Genomic DNA, 15,577 nt, shown 5'->3' on the forward strand with positions numbered 1-15,577 from the left:
ATGAGTAAAAGAAGACAGAAGCAAGCAATACATACTGTATGTTTCCACTTCTGTAAATTTCGGAAACTTGCAAAACTTATGTTTGGTGGTATTGAATATCTTTGGTTAGAGGAAGCTGATCGTGTTTGGAGGGGTTATGAGGGGCTTCTGGAAATGTTCTAAGTGTTGTTAGAAACATATTTGCTCTTTAAAAGTAATTCACTGAGATGCTCATTTTTATTTTGCAGACTTTCCTCAATCTATACTTTGTTGTAAAAGCAAAAAGTTTAAAAATAAATCTTATAAAAATGTAACCAGATGAAGAAAAATAAATTTACCAGCCTTTTCACAGACAACTCAGTAAGTACATATATTCCCTGGCTATTTCAGACACAGTTGGCCCCTGGACCACACTTAGAAAAGTGGTATAAAGTCAAGTTTGCACTTGACACCAAGGCAACCAGTTAGTCCCAAACAGCTTTCTAGGGACTGACTTTGTATGGATCCAAGATTGACAATGCTTCAGTTTTGCACACTAATATGGTAATTGTGGGGACTGAAGACAACAGCTTCAGTCCCTTTGTCAAAATAATTCTCTAGCTACTTTCTAGCCTAGAAGCAAAGGAACACTGGAAGAAGCCTCTTTTAATTACTATCTCAGCCTTAAGAATAAGCTTGACTAAATTTCCATCTAAACTTTGAGCGGTGGCTCAATAATTTTGGAGAAAATGATACCAGCTCTCAAGGTGAAAGGTTATCCTGCCTTAAAACCAGTTATCTTGCCATTTAAAAGCGTTAGTCCAAGACTAGCCCATAATTTTTATTTATTTGTTGGTGGTGGTCTTATGTCAGAACATCAGTTTTACTAAGTGGCAGTCATTCTCTACAAAATTCCTCCGCAAGATCCAAATGATATGGCATTATGATGGTGACAGTTTAGTGGACATCTGCTGTTTGTGTCTGCCCAGCCTGCACGTCCCTCTTCTGGTAGTGGCACATCATTCTATTTTGGACTATTCCAAACCTTTGGTCTTTGTGGAGGCTGCCAATCAAGATGCCCCGCTCTTCCTTGGCCAGAGGATTTTAAATACATGACCCAAATGAGGCCACCATCTCTAGACTAGGAACTCAACGAGCAGGGACAAGGTATTTTGCATCTCTGATGCCTAGCACAGTGCCTGGCTATGAATATTCAGTGCATGTGGGCTGAATGAAATACAAAGAAAATCATGTACCTTAAACAAATGCTGAGCTAAGTCTATCATTTCCCAGCAGAATTCTGGAAGGGGAGCAAATTGTAACATGTTTTGTAAGAAAAATGTCCACTTTAGTAAGCTAGGAAATATGCATTGGAAATAGTATCCCAAGTTGCCATTTCTCAGTGCATTAAAGATGTCAATCAGTCCAAAAAATAAATAAATAAAGTCCCCCAAAAGACAAAAGGAGAATTACCTCATTACCTCAACATCTGCTTGAACATAAGCAATCGCACACTGGCTAATTTTTTTTAAAGGGACATAATATAACTTTCTAGAAAGACATAATATAGCTAATTATACCATTCACTAGAAGAGAACATACAATGTTTTGAAGTAATTCAGAAGAGGGTGTGATTTATAAGACATAGAGCTTAGGGAATGGTAAGTATAAATTAGAGATTGTTCATATTATGACAGACTCCGTCATTACATTTCACAACTTTTGTCAAAAGCAACCTTATTCACCACACCACTAAAGGCTTCACATTAGGGAAGGCTGCTGTCAGCTCTGCCATTCATAGTGGATGAGAACTTTCTTTCTGAACACCCTCCTGAAGAACGGGTGCAAATTTCAGACTTAAAACACAAGGGAAGGAATGATATGATGAAACCTAAATGGTCAATAAACATGTAAAAAAGATTTCAAACCTCACTAATAACCAGATCAAACACATTTTTAAAGGTTTACCATTTTTGTTCATCAGATAGGCAAAAATTAAACAAACTGTCAAGACGTCAACAAAGACTACATTGGTCATTGTTGACCAACGCGTTGGAAAATGGACACTGCTAAGGGGAATGTGAACTGGTACAGCCATTTGAGGTGGGCAAGGGGGCATTTCTGCAATGTCTAGCAAAACTTTATGTGTATATGCCCTCTAAGCCAACAAAACAGGTCTAAAAATCTATCCTAGAACAACAAACTTTTAATTGTACAAACTGATCTATATAATTATTTGATTAATGACTGTCTACTAGACATTAAACTTGTCTGTCTGGTTCACAATCTTCTCTCCCAGTGCCTAGTACATGTGATAGGTACATGGTATTTGTCAAAGGAGTAAATTAATATGTTTACTCAGCATTAAAAAAAAAAGCTTTTAATCAATAATGGTTCTTGTTCACACTAATGAGAGGTAGTGGAATTATTCAAAATGTTAACAGGCAGTAAAAAGTACTGTTTACTTTCAAAAATAAATCACATACATCAGCTTACAAAACTGATCACAATATTGGTAAGAGTCCAAACACCTAGATGCCTGTTTTTCCACCTCAAATCCCTAGCTTCCCAAGTTCTGTAGGTTCAACAGCAACAAAATACTCTTGAAACAAGTCAATTGCTATCGAAATCTATGGTGGGGTGATGTTAAGTTACTCAGTTCATGCCCAACTCTTTGTCCACTGACAAATAAACACCCCCATTTTGAAGCGTATAAAAATTATACTGTGGGCTGTAAAAGAAATCCCAATATTTGTGTAACCAGACTCAATATCCTTTAAGAAACACAAATTTCAAAGTCCAGCTGTTCTACCCTCTCTGACGTGCCTTAATTGAAGAAATATATCCTCTAAAAATACAATGCACAGATTTCCCAATATAATTGGAAAAAGAACCAGAAACTTAAGAATCATTCCTTTTCCTCAGCTCTCAAATCCAACACAGAGATAGAGATGTGTCCCAAAATCAAATATAAATAACTTGTGGATTATGTGTATTGTTAAATTACTCTTGAAATTATATATAGAATAAAAAGAAGTGAAATTTTAAATTTTAACATTATTTGAAAACTGACCTTTCAACAACAGATCTGCTATCCGCTGACAGATACCATTGTTAATAAAAGTTTCAACAGTCTAGAATATGAATTGAGACAAGTATGTTGGTGGTGCACGTGCGTGTTCAGTTGCTCAATCATGTCCGACTCTTTACGACTCTATGGACTGTAGCATGCCAGGCTCCTCTGTCCATGGGATTTCCCAGGCCAGAACACTGGAAAGGGTTGCAATTTCCTCCTCGGGGGGATCTTCTCGACCCAGAAATCAAACCCACGTCTCCTGCATCTCCTACACTGCAGGTGGACTCTTTACCACTGAGCTATAAAGAACCCCTTATGTTGGTGGGGGGTGGTATTATTAGCAATAAAATACTAATAAAATCCAGCCCCTCACTAAAACACTTGAGAAATTCCAGATGAAGGCATTGTGCCCACCCACTAGACTAATCAAGGATGGGAGCTGAAGGTACTAGGAAGGCAAAAGCCATTAACATGTATCCAGCACTTTCCAGATGCTGGATACCACAGAGAAATGTGTTGTGGAGAGGTTAAATAACTTCTGCAATGGAAACAATGATAACAGTGACAGACTTTATTTTCTTGGGCTCCAAAATCACTGCACACGGTGACTGCCACCATGAAATTAGAAGACACTTGCTCCTTGGAAGAAAAGCTATGACCAACCTAGACAGCATATTAAAAAGCAGAGACATTACTTTGCCAACAAAGGTCCATCTAGTCAAAGCTGTGGCTTTTTCAGTAGTCATGTATGGATGTGAGACTTGGACTATAAAGAATGCTGAGCACTGAAGAATTGATGCTTTTGAACTGTGGTGTTGGAAAAGACTCTTGAGAGTCCCTTGGACTGCAAGGAGATCAAACCAGTCAATCCTAAAGGAAATCAGTCCTGAATATTCATTGGAAGGACTGATGCTGAAGCTCCAATACTTTGGCCAACTAATGTGAAGAACTGACTCAGTGGAAAGGATCCTGATGTAGGGAAAGATTGAAGGCAGGAGGAGAAGGGGACGACAGAAGATGGTTGGATGGCATCACCGACTCGATGGACATGAGTTTGAGCAAACTCAGGGAGTTGGCAATGGACAGGGAAGCCTGGCGTGCTGCAGTCCATGGGGTCGCAGAGTCGGACATGACTGAGCGACTGAACTAATTTCCCCAAGGTCACCCAGTTACTAAACAGTCATGATGAGATTTGTTTTCAGGAATGTGGACCCAAGAGGGATCCATTTACCCTATGAACAGCTTGTTTGTGGTCTCAGGGAGCAACAGGTCTTAGCATTGGACAGATCTCGTGACATCATCTGGTTTAGCTCTTGCCTGTAGTCAAGTAAGGCTTGATTAACCATAAGATCCATAAAAGAGAAGTGACTCTCCCAAGTTCACAGAGTTGGTGAGTTGAGTCAAGAGAAGTGAAAAAGCTGGGACTAAATACCAGGATTCACCACAAAGCAGGGCCCCTTCCACAACCTGGTCGTGTCAGTAAGTTATTCAGAAAAAAAAGTATATTCCCACACATTTTTACTTCCTAAATTTGTATGGTTCCTCTCTTTCTCGACCTGTATTCTCAGGCCACCTTTGGTCAGGGACATAATCATTTTAAGTTGAAAAGGTGTTTGGTTCACTTGCGATCTTAATTTGGCTTTGTTCAGAGGTGTGGTGAAGCGATGAAAATGACTGACTAAAACTGTTACTTACTAGGATATTAAAATAGTTCTGCATCTAGTTACCCGGCAGTGTAGAAATGCAGGTTACAAGGCCTGGCTTTTCTGCGAACCAGAGCCAAGTCCTAGATCAAGAAAGCCCTCCACCATCAGAGTGCCGCCTCACTGGCGAATCCACTGCTAGAAATGGGAAGCGCTAAAGCACACCGTGGCCTGCAAATCCCAGCTGGGGAAGGAAAGAGGAACTAGGCCAAACCAGAATGAAAAGCTGGAGAAAGGCTGTCAAACCGCGCGGCAGGCCTCCCAGCGCCAATGTGCAAGGGTGGGGCCGGGGCCGGGGAGCCAGGCCAGCGGAGCTGCCCACACCGCGCCCTCTCCACGACAACCAGCCCCACTCGCCTCTCCCGCGTGGCACGGTGGGGACCGTGGGACCGTGTCCGTGCCGAACCCCCGTCCCTTCCCCTAAACCCCCATCTCCAGCTAAAGCCACCAACGGGGAAGCGCTTCCCGCACGGCCCGGCGCGACCCTCCGGGGCACAGGCACGTTAACCCTCCGTCCCGGGGCTCGCCCAAGCGCGCGGGGCGCGGCGGACGCCTCTCTCCGGGGTGACGGAGCTACTGGGGGTGACGGTGGCCGCTGAGCCCCCTCCCGCCCAGCTTCCACCCGCTCCACACCCGGCGCCCGGGAGCCGTCCCCGCCCACGGGCCGCGGCCGCCCGCACCTGGCGGCTACGCGCCCGCCTACCTTGCTCCTTCAGGCTGGAGATGAGCTGCAGCTGCTTCTCCTCTTCCGAGCTGTTCATTTTGGCAGGTGGGGCCGGGAATAAAAGGAAAGGAGGGAGAGGAGAGGGGGTGCAGCGGGGGTGTAGAGGGGGAAGAAAAAAGCAAGATGCCGCTGGCGGGCGGCTTCGCTACCCGGAAGTTGGATTTGCTCCCGCTCCTCCTCCTCCTCCTCCTCCTCCTGCAGGCGCGGGGCGCGCGGGTGAGATCATCCCAGCGCACCTACTCCGCGGCCTCGGCGGCTTTACCTGCCGGCCGGCGGAGAGGCGGGGAGGGGGGCGGAGACAGGCCGGCAGCCCCGGGGGCAGCGGGGAGGGGTGGGGACGCCGGAGGCACCCTCGGTGATCATGGGACCGTCCACCGTGCTAGCCCGCGGCGGCCGCCGACGCTCGGCTTCCTCCGCAGCCCAGGCCCGCGCCGCAGGATGCGCGGGCGGGAGGGCGTGCGCGGGCCCTGCGTTGAGGTGGCGCTGGCTGGTTCCTGCACCCCCGTCTCCGCCTGCATCCCCCTTGTCCGCCTGCACCCTCCTTTTGGACCCCCACCCCCACCCCGGGCCAGGAGCGTGTTCTGGAGAAAGCCTGCCCTGGGTCTGCAGCGTCTATGAGAAGCCCACTTTGAACGCTGTCAAAGGCCTCTCCCCACGAGCTGCCGATAATGTAGATAGCGAGACGTAATGAGCTAATAAACACCCAGATTCTTAGCCAGTTCTTGCATAGTGGACCCTGGTGGTGGGGGCTCCGTGTGGACCAACCTAGGGTCCCCCGCCCCGCTTCTCCCAGGGGCAGGCTGTGTTGTACGTTTGGGACCTTGCAAAGCGTACAGATATTGAAACAGACCAGACGGGTAAGGTACACAGTGAGCCAGGGAGGGCGTGGTAAATTAGTTAACTGCTCCTGGCTCCTGGGCTAGCGTCCTCCAGCTGCATTCGGTTTGAGAAATGGTCACAACTGAACCCTGCAGCCCGCGGATCGCCAGGCCCTGCAAATTATGTGGTCTGTGGTGGAAAGATCTCTTCAGGGTAGAGGCCACTGCAGTCCGAATGCCTAAGGTCACACGGCTGCCTGAAAGCAGAGGCTGGTGACATTTGACTACCTTCTGCTCTGTTTGAACCCAGCTCTGGGTTCGAGCCTGACTAGAAGAGGGGCTCTAGGCCTGCCAGATTTCCAAATGGCTCTCCCCTACCCGCAGTAGCCAGTCCTTGGTCAAGTTTCCTGATCTCTTTGAACTCCATCTGAAAGGAAAATGGGAATAATACGAATAGCCACTCTCCCGGAAGAGTTGTTAAGTGTTCAACAAGGAGAGGAAGATACACAAAACGCCACATCCATAATTTGACATACACTAGGTGTTTTTTTTTAAAAAAGTGTACAGTTCTGTGAACCAGGCGTTGTGGATGCTAAACTGGGCACAGGCACTTTTACACTAATCGTTAAGCATACAAAGTAAATCCAAATTCAATTAGGCTCACTACACATCTTGAGTTTTCTCACTGTCTCAAAGCTCTTCATGTGGGTTCTACACCTGCACAGTGCTTCTGCTCATTCCTCACTTGGCTATTATGTAAATACCCAACTCTGTTTACTGAGTGGATCTCCATGATGGATGGCGGAATGCTAGAATACAGGTAAAGACTGTAACTAGTATCTGTCTGATACTCCTCCCAAGTTCTAATTCAAAACGAACTGGAAAAAGATGGTAGCACTGCTTCCTCTTTTTCTAAAAAGGCAATATAACATTTTAGCATGAGTGATTTAGTGTTAGAATGATCTAAAAAAGGCAGCACAGTGTTTTTAAATAGAGTGAATTAAAATTTTGAAACTTTAAAAATAATTTTGGCATGAGGTCTTATTGTTCAGTCCTTTACCTAGTTTTTCATAAGACAGTTTAAGAAATAATAATAACCAAATGGCCTTTGCCTTAAGATTACCCAAGATGGTATCTTAATCCTTGGAATTTAAAGAAGGCCCAGTAAAATCCTCGGAGTTTAAAGAAGACCCTGAATTGCTTCGGACTCAAGTACATGAAACATGAATGAAATGTGCTGCCCCCAGTTATTTTGCATCATGAGAAATCATTTCTTTTCAGGAGAAAAAAGAAAAAGATTTGAGTAACATATCATGGCCATCTAGCTTTCATACTGAAGCCAGGAAACCTATTATATTAATAACTGATCAGTCACTCTGCTGGATAATGCCAGAGGCCTCCTCCAAATGTAAATAATCAATTATTTTCTTGCATTAAACCAATACCAGCAGAGTGCCTGCTAAATATTTGGGTTAGTTCACAAGGCTCCATTTTTTAAATGGCTGTTTTTTCTACTCCAATTATACAGTAATTTAGGTATCACTTTTGGACTTTAAGAATGAGTTAATTAATTATCAAATCTATAATCAAATTGAGTGCTTTGGTTCCACTCTGCACCCCCTTGAAATTAATCCTGTTTACCTTCCTTGAAATTAAAATAGCCTCCTGAAATACAATATGGTATTATCTTGAGGGCAGGGAATGAATTATTAGGATGGCTATTAGAGTCAATTATAGGGATTCAGCTCTCCCATTACACTATGGTTTATTTATATGATATGAATATTGATGGAAAGGATAGAAGTGATAATAATTAGTTTTTGTTCTATTTAATAATGCACATAGGGATTTATGTTGCAGGCATCACAATGGACTCATTAACCTCCATAAAATATATAATTAAAAACCTTTAAAAACGTGTTTTTAATATATACTAAAAGAGGGGAAGGAGAGATTTTTCAAAAATGAGTTGAAAGGATATGTACCAAACTCAGGATGATGGCTGCCTCTAGAGGTAGAGGGCTTCCCCGGTGGTTCAGTGTAAAGAACCCGCTGCAGGAGACACAGGAGACATGGGTTTGATCCCTGAGTCGGGAAGATCTCCTGAAGGAGGACATCGCAACCCACTCTGTACTCTTGCCTGAGAAATCCCATGGATAGAGGAGCCAGGCGGGCTACAGTCCATGGGGTCACAAAAGAACTGGACACAACTTAACAACTAAACAACAACATCTAGGGGTAGAAAGTAGAGGAACAGGCCCAGGGGCGAGGAGTGGAGTGGGAGAGAGCAGTGATCGGTAGATTTCCTCTTTAATGTTTGTTTGTGTTGCCAGGAAATTAATGTAAAATCACATTATTTATGTAATCTTTTGAGGTATACAGACAAATAAGACTGAAATACAATAGGAAATGAAGGTTCATTTCCTTTTCACTAATTCCATATTAGGTAATCTACCCTAAAAGGCTTTACTACATTATTAATTATGATATAAAAATAATAACATTGGAACACTATTTAACAATAAAAAGAAATAAAAGTATTGATATATGCCACAGCATGGATAAAATTTGAAAACATTAAGTGAAAAAGCCAGTCAGAAAACACCAGACATTGTATGATTCCATTGATCTAGAATGTCCAAAATAGGCAAATCCACAGAGAAAGTTAATCGGTGGTTGTCTAGGACTATAGGTGCTGGGGGAAATGGTAAGTGGCTGCTAGTACGTATGGGATTTTTCTTTGGGGTAGTAAAATTTTTCTAAAATTGACTGTGGTGATGGTTGAACAACTCTATGAACATATTCAAAACCATTAGGTTGTACACTTCCAGTGTATACTTTGCATGGGAAATTTTGTGGTATGTGAATTTTATCTCAGAAAAGTTATTATTTAAAGTTTTCAGAGGAAGAAAACTTTTACCTTAATAGACTACTTAAATAACTGTATTAAATTTATAAGCTTTTTGTGTAAGTATTTTTCATTTTCAAATATTCATATATATTAATTCTACTTTTTACTAAACATTATGTCATATATATATTATCTTGTGTCAGTAAAGTCTACACACTTACTCAGTACCACTCCATTATATCAATGAATACTTAGCTATTCTCAATTCTTAGACATTTGACTTGCTACTAGTATTTGCCTCTATAAATAATACCACAGAATCAAGGACCACTCCTAGACATATCATAGTCAAATCGGGAAAAACTATAACAATCAGGTCTTAAAAGCAGTCAAAGAAAAATACATATTACATACATGAGAACAACAATAAAAGTGATGGCAGACTTATTATTTAATGTAATCATTAAAGGATTACAACAAAATTCAACACTCAACAATATGAGATACAGATACATTGAAAGTAAAACAATGAAAAAATATACCATACAAATAGTAACCAAAAGAGAAATGGGGTGGTATACCAATATCAGAAAAACAGACTTTTAAGTAAAAAATCTATTACAAGAGACAAAGGAGGACATGATATATTCACAAAAGTGTCAATTCATCAAGTATATATAACAATTATAAGCACATATACAGCAAACAGACAACTCCCACAACATACAAAGCAAACATTGACAGAACTGAAGGGAGAAATAGTTTAACAATAATAGTTAGAGATTACAATATCCCACTTTCAATAATGGATACAAAATTTAGGTAGAAGATCAGTAAGGATGGAGAGGACTTAAACAACACTATAAACCAAATAGATATAACAGATATACATAGAACACTCCAAACAGCAGATGCACAATTCACATTCTTCTCAAGTGCACATGGGAACGTTCTCCAGGATAGACGTTATGTTTGGCCAAGAATTTAGTATCAATAAATTTTAAAAAATTGAAATCATATAATGGTACAAAGTATCTTCTTCAACCATAATGGAATGATACTAGAAAATCAGCAATAGAAGAAAATTCTGGAAAATCCACAAATATAGATATTAAATAACACCCTCTTCAATAAAGGTTCAAAGAGGAAATTACAAGGGAAATCGGAACACAGGATTTAAAACAAAGATATACAAAAACTTATGGGGTACAGTGAAGGCAGGAGAGTGCTCCCAGGGAAATCTATAGCTGTAAATGGCTAACTTTACATGTTGAGAGAAAAGAAAAAGAAGAGTAAAATAAATCCGAAGTGAGCAAAAGGAAAGAAGTAATGAAGATGAGAATGGAGATAAATATAGTAACACAGATGGAAACACAATAAAATCAATGAAATCAAAAGTTATTTCTTTGAAAATATCAACAAAATTGACAAATCTTTGGCTAACTTTAATAACGAGAGATGATAAGAATAACTAAAATAAGAAATGAAAGTAGAGACTTTACCAACAATACAAAAATAATTATAAGAAAATAATATGAATAATTATATATCAACAAATTAGAAAACCTAGATGAAGTGAACAGATTTCTAGAAACATACAAATCATATAGACTGATTTAGGGAAAGAAAATCTCAGTAGACTTCTAACAAGTAAAGAGATTGAATCAGTGATCAAAAACATTCAAGTGAAGAAAAGTCCAGGATAGATGCCTTCACTAGTGAATTCTACCAAGTATTTAAAGTACAATTACCATTTCCTCTAAACTCATTCAAAAAATAGAAAACAAGGGAACACTTCCTAATTCATTCTATGAAGTCAACATTACTGTCATATCAAAGCCAAATAAACACATCACAAGAAAATTTTACATCAATAACCCTTGTAAAGACAGATAAAAAGTCCACAACTAAATACTAGCAGCTAATCCAACAGAACATTATAGGGATTATACAACATGACCAAGTATCCCCAGGATATATCATGTTTTTAGCCACAAAATGTAATAAATTTAAGAAGACTAAACCATATCAAGTATCTTTTCCAGTCACTGCTGCTGCTGCTGCTAAGTCACTTCAGTCGTGTCCAACTCTGTGTGACCCCATAGACGGCAGCCCACCAGGCTCCTCTGTCCCTAGGATTCTCCAGGCAGGAACACTGGAGTGGGTTGCCATTTCCTTCTCCAATGCATGAAAGTGAAAAGTGAAAGTTAAGTCGCTCAGTCGTGTCTGACTCTTCATGACCCCATGGACTGCAGCCTACCAGGCTCCTCCGTCCATGGGATTTTCCAGGCAAGAGTACTGGAGTGGGGTGCCATTGCCTTCTCCTTTCCAGTCATGATGGTAGCCATTTTGAAATATACCCAGAGAATTCTGTTATCCTTAACAAGGCCTGTCTTCAGGAGAAACTATTTTACTGAGATTTTATCAAAGCTTAATAACCTGGAGAATGAAAATACCCAACTGAGGCCTGGTCCACTCTCCCAGACAGGAAAGAAAAATACCCAACCCCAGTCCCTTCATGTGGCATAAGGGATTACCTAACTCCAGTCTTCTCATCTACCAGAAGGGGTAAATTATTTTTAAGGTCACAGCCCAGGGGCACAGTTTCACTAAAAGACCAAGGTTCAATCATAGGTCTATAGAATGCATCCCTTCCCCCTTAAACTTTATCATCACATCTGTAGCATTCCTATATAATAATAGGTGATTACAATGGAAAGAATTGCATGTCTAAGATCTTAAGTCTTTACAGAAACCCCAAAACACAGAAGAGACAAAACAAGGTCACCAGAGGAAAATTTAGCCCCTGACATCTACAGCTACAGCAAACAGTAAACACAGCTTACTGCCTAGCCAAATAAACATAAAACTTCACAGTGAAGGCCTGTTTACCTCAGTTCTTTTGACCCAGTACATCATGAACAGGTTTAAACAAAAAATTACAAGGCATACTAAAAGATCAAAAACAAAAACAGCTTAAAGAGACATAGTAGTCTTCAAAACTGGCCTCAGATATGGCAAAGTTTTCGAAATTTCAGACCAGGAATTTAAAATGGCTACAAATAACATGCTAAGGGATGGAATAAAATAAGTGGACAATGTACAAGATGGGCAATGTAAGCACCGAGACAAAAACTCTAAGAAAGATTCAAAATGAAATGTGAGAAATAAACATTTTAACAGAAATGAAGAATGCCTTTGATGGGCCCATGAACAAACTGGAGACAAATGAGGAAAGAAACGTCCCAAACTGAAAAGCAATGAGGAAAAGAAAGCAACACAATATCCAAGAAATGTGGGACAATTACCAAAGGTTTAATATACATATAATTGCTCTTCCTGACCCAGGGATTGAACCCTTATGTCTCCTGCATTGGCAGGTAGGTTCTTTACCACTAGCGCCACCTGGGAAGCCCAACTGAAATACCAGGAGAAGAAAGAAAAACATCTAAGAAATATTTTAAGTAATAATGATTGAGAATTTTCCAAAGTTAATGACAAACACCAAAACTGCAGACAGAAAGGAAGCTGAGAGAATACCAAACAGAATACAAAAAAATCTACATGTTGGAATGTCATATCAAAAATGTCAAGAAAAAAATGGCCAATGAGTCATGAAAAAAAATGGCCAATTTTACACAGGAAAAGATGTGCAAAATCATTAGTCATTAGGTAAATGCAAATCAGAACCACAATGAAATCCCACTTCACCCTCACTAAGATGGCTATAATCAATAAGACAGACAATAACAAGTGTTTGAGAATATGTGGAGAAATTGGAACCCTCATACATTGCCAGTGGCAATGTAAAATGCTGTAGCCATTCTGAAAACAATTTGGCAGCCCCTAAACAAGTTTAAGAGTAACCATATGACCCAGAAATTTCACTCCTATGTATATACCCAAGACAATTAAAACCATATGTTCACACAAAAACTCATATGTGAATGTTAATAGCATTATTTATAACAGTCAAAAAGTAAAAGCACCCCAAATGTCCATCAGTTGGTAAATGGATAAACAAAATGTGGTATGTCCATACAACAGAATGGGAAGATCCCCAGAGAAGGGAATGGCTACCCACTCCAATATTCTTGCCTGGAGAATTCCATGGACAGAGGAGCCTGGCAAATTACAGTCTATGGGGTCCCAAAGAGTCGGACACGTCTGAAGGACTAACACTTTCACTTTTTTCATACAGTAGAATAGTATTTGTACAGGAATGAAGTACTGATACATGCTATAAATGGACAACCTTGAAAACATGCTAAGAAGACACATATTGTATGATTCTATTTACACAAAATGTCTAGTAATGGAAAATCGGAGATCAAAATTAGATTAGCGGCTGCCAAGGGCTGGAGGTAGGAGGGAATGAGGAACGGGTATGAAGTTTCTTTTGTAGTGATGAAAGTGCTCTGAAATTAGATAGCAATGACATCTGCATTTTTATGACATCTGTTTTTAATATATTAGAAACACTTTAAAACTGTACAATTAAAAAGTGATTTTATGCTATGTAAATTGTATCTTAAAAAATTATCTTAAAAATAGAACTTTCTGACTATGTATGGTAATGGATATTAACTAAACTTACTGTGGTGATCATTTTGCAATATATACAAATATTGAATCCTTGTGTTGTATACCTAAAACTAATATATATGTTAATTATATCTCAATTTTTTAAAAATCTAAGGCAATGAATGATACTGTCTGATACTATAACAATGGATACATTTGTCCAAACTCAGAATGTACAACACCAAGAGTAAGCCATAATGAAAACTATGGACTTTGGCTGATTACAATCTGTCAACGTAAATTCATCAATTATAATAAATATCTCATTTTGGTATAAGATGTTGATAATGGAGGAGTCTATGCATACATTGGCACAGAAGGTACATGAGAAACCTGTGTACCTTCCTTTCAATTTTGCTGTGTACCTGAAACTATTCTAATAAATAGTCTTTAAATATGTGGGGGAAGACTTTTAAAAGAATAATTTACATCATTCAACACTGAGAAATTATTAAACATGGGTCATGTACCAGACACTGTTAGACTTGGGTGATAAGAGAAATGAATATAAAATGACCCTCAAGCTCAAACACACCAATCTGTTAATTAAAGCAAATTAAAGTCCATCACCAACTCGATGGACATGAGTTTGAGTAAACTCTGGGAGTTGGTGATGGATAGGGAAGCCTGGCATGCTGCAGTCCATGGGGTCACAAAGAGTCAGACACGACTGAGGGACTGAACTGAAACTGAAACTGAACCTGTTTTCACTTTTATTAAAAGAGGCAAAAAGCAAAAATAGTGTTCGGTGTTTGTTTTGCAGCAAGTCCAATGGAGCTGCAAGAGTCATGCCAAGCTCCTTCCCTGGGAACTCTACTCAGCATCAAGTTGCCATAGCTTTGAACTCTGTGAGCATCTCTGCTTTATTTTGATATATTTTGTTCATATGTTAGCAAGATGCATTCTAAGGTAATTGCTTCTTTACCTTATACCATTTCAGCTTAGGAAAGGTTTCAGAAGGATGTTCTACTTTTGAATAGTCATACAAAACCTGTACAGTATGATGGATTTGTGATGGTATCAATATTCAGAGGCAGTAAGTGAGATAAAGGAGGCAATGATTCACTCTCTTTGTTAGAATTAGGACATGCTTTCTTGAGGAATGGAATTTCAAGGCAGGTCTTGAAAAATGAATTGCAGTTTGCAGGAGATTTGCAGAGAAAGAAAATCCAGACACTGGAAAAGATTATGCAAATACATGTAGGTTAAAAAAAAACGACTAAAAGTCAGTTCAGTGGAATAGTCTTAACCAACCCGCTTGAAACAGAACTGAGTTGCCTTCCTTGAATTAGCTGTCATCATATCAGTGTGAACAATTTCCTGAAGATCAGGTTTCCCTGAGTAGAAATGCTTTTTACAACTATAAAAAGGGCGGGGCACAGTCCAGTGGAAGAGAGGGGAATCATACAAACACCGCATGTACAAACAAGCCCTAATAGTAACAACCGTAAACAAAAGTGCACGACAGTAACTCTTGGAATATATAATTAACGCTATGAATAAGATTAAGTGGATCTATGTGCTGAGGTAATGTAAATATCCCCATCAACTCAATCAGACCCAAATAATGATGCTAGCTTAACTTATCTGGGTAAATAAAAGCTCTTATTGTTTTCATATTCTTACAACTAGATAATCAACACTCATTCATAAAGCGAACATAGCTATGATTAAATATAAATTCCAGATAGGAAAGATTCATTTTACAACTTTCCCAGCTGATTAGACACATTGGCACAATCCTGTTACCTACCCCCTTCTCTGAGGCAGACTTCATCAATCTGGAAAATGAAGGCAGGCCATTGATTGGAGGGCAAACCTGAAAAGGATTAAACACTGAGCATGGCATTCTAAAATACTGTA

The 15,577-nt window shown here is 40.1% G+C and overlaps 1 protein-coding gene across 2 annotated transcripts in view; it reads right to left on the reverse strand.

The window, feature by feature from the left end:
- Nucleotides 1-5,564, reverse strand: part of SHTN1 (shootin 1) — a 101,386-nt gene extending 95,822 nt beyond the window's left edge. For both annotated transcript variants that reach the window (XM_043925262.1, XM_043925263.1), the window contains exon 1: nucleotides 5,441-5,564. In XM_043925262.1, the coding sequence (XP_043781197.1) occupies nucleotides 5,441-5,498 (58 nt within the window). In that variant the 5' untranslated portion in view covers nucleotides 5,499-5,564. The remainder of the gene's footprint in view (nucleotides 1-5,440) is intronic.
- Nucleotides 5,565-15,577: the final 10,013 nt, after the last annotated feature.

This window comes from Cervus elaphus, chromosome 15 (assembly GCF_910594005.1).
Source record: "Cervus elaphus chromosome 15, mCerEla1.1, whole genome shotgun sequence".
Lineage (NCBI taxonomy): Eukaryota > Metazoa > Chordata > Mammalia > Artiodactyla > Cervidae > Cervus > Cervus elaphus.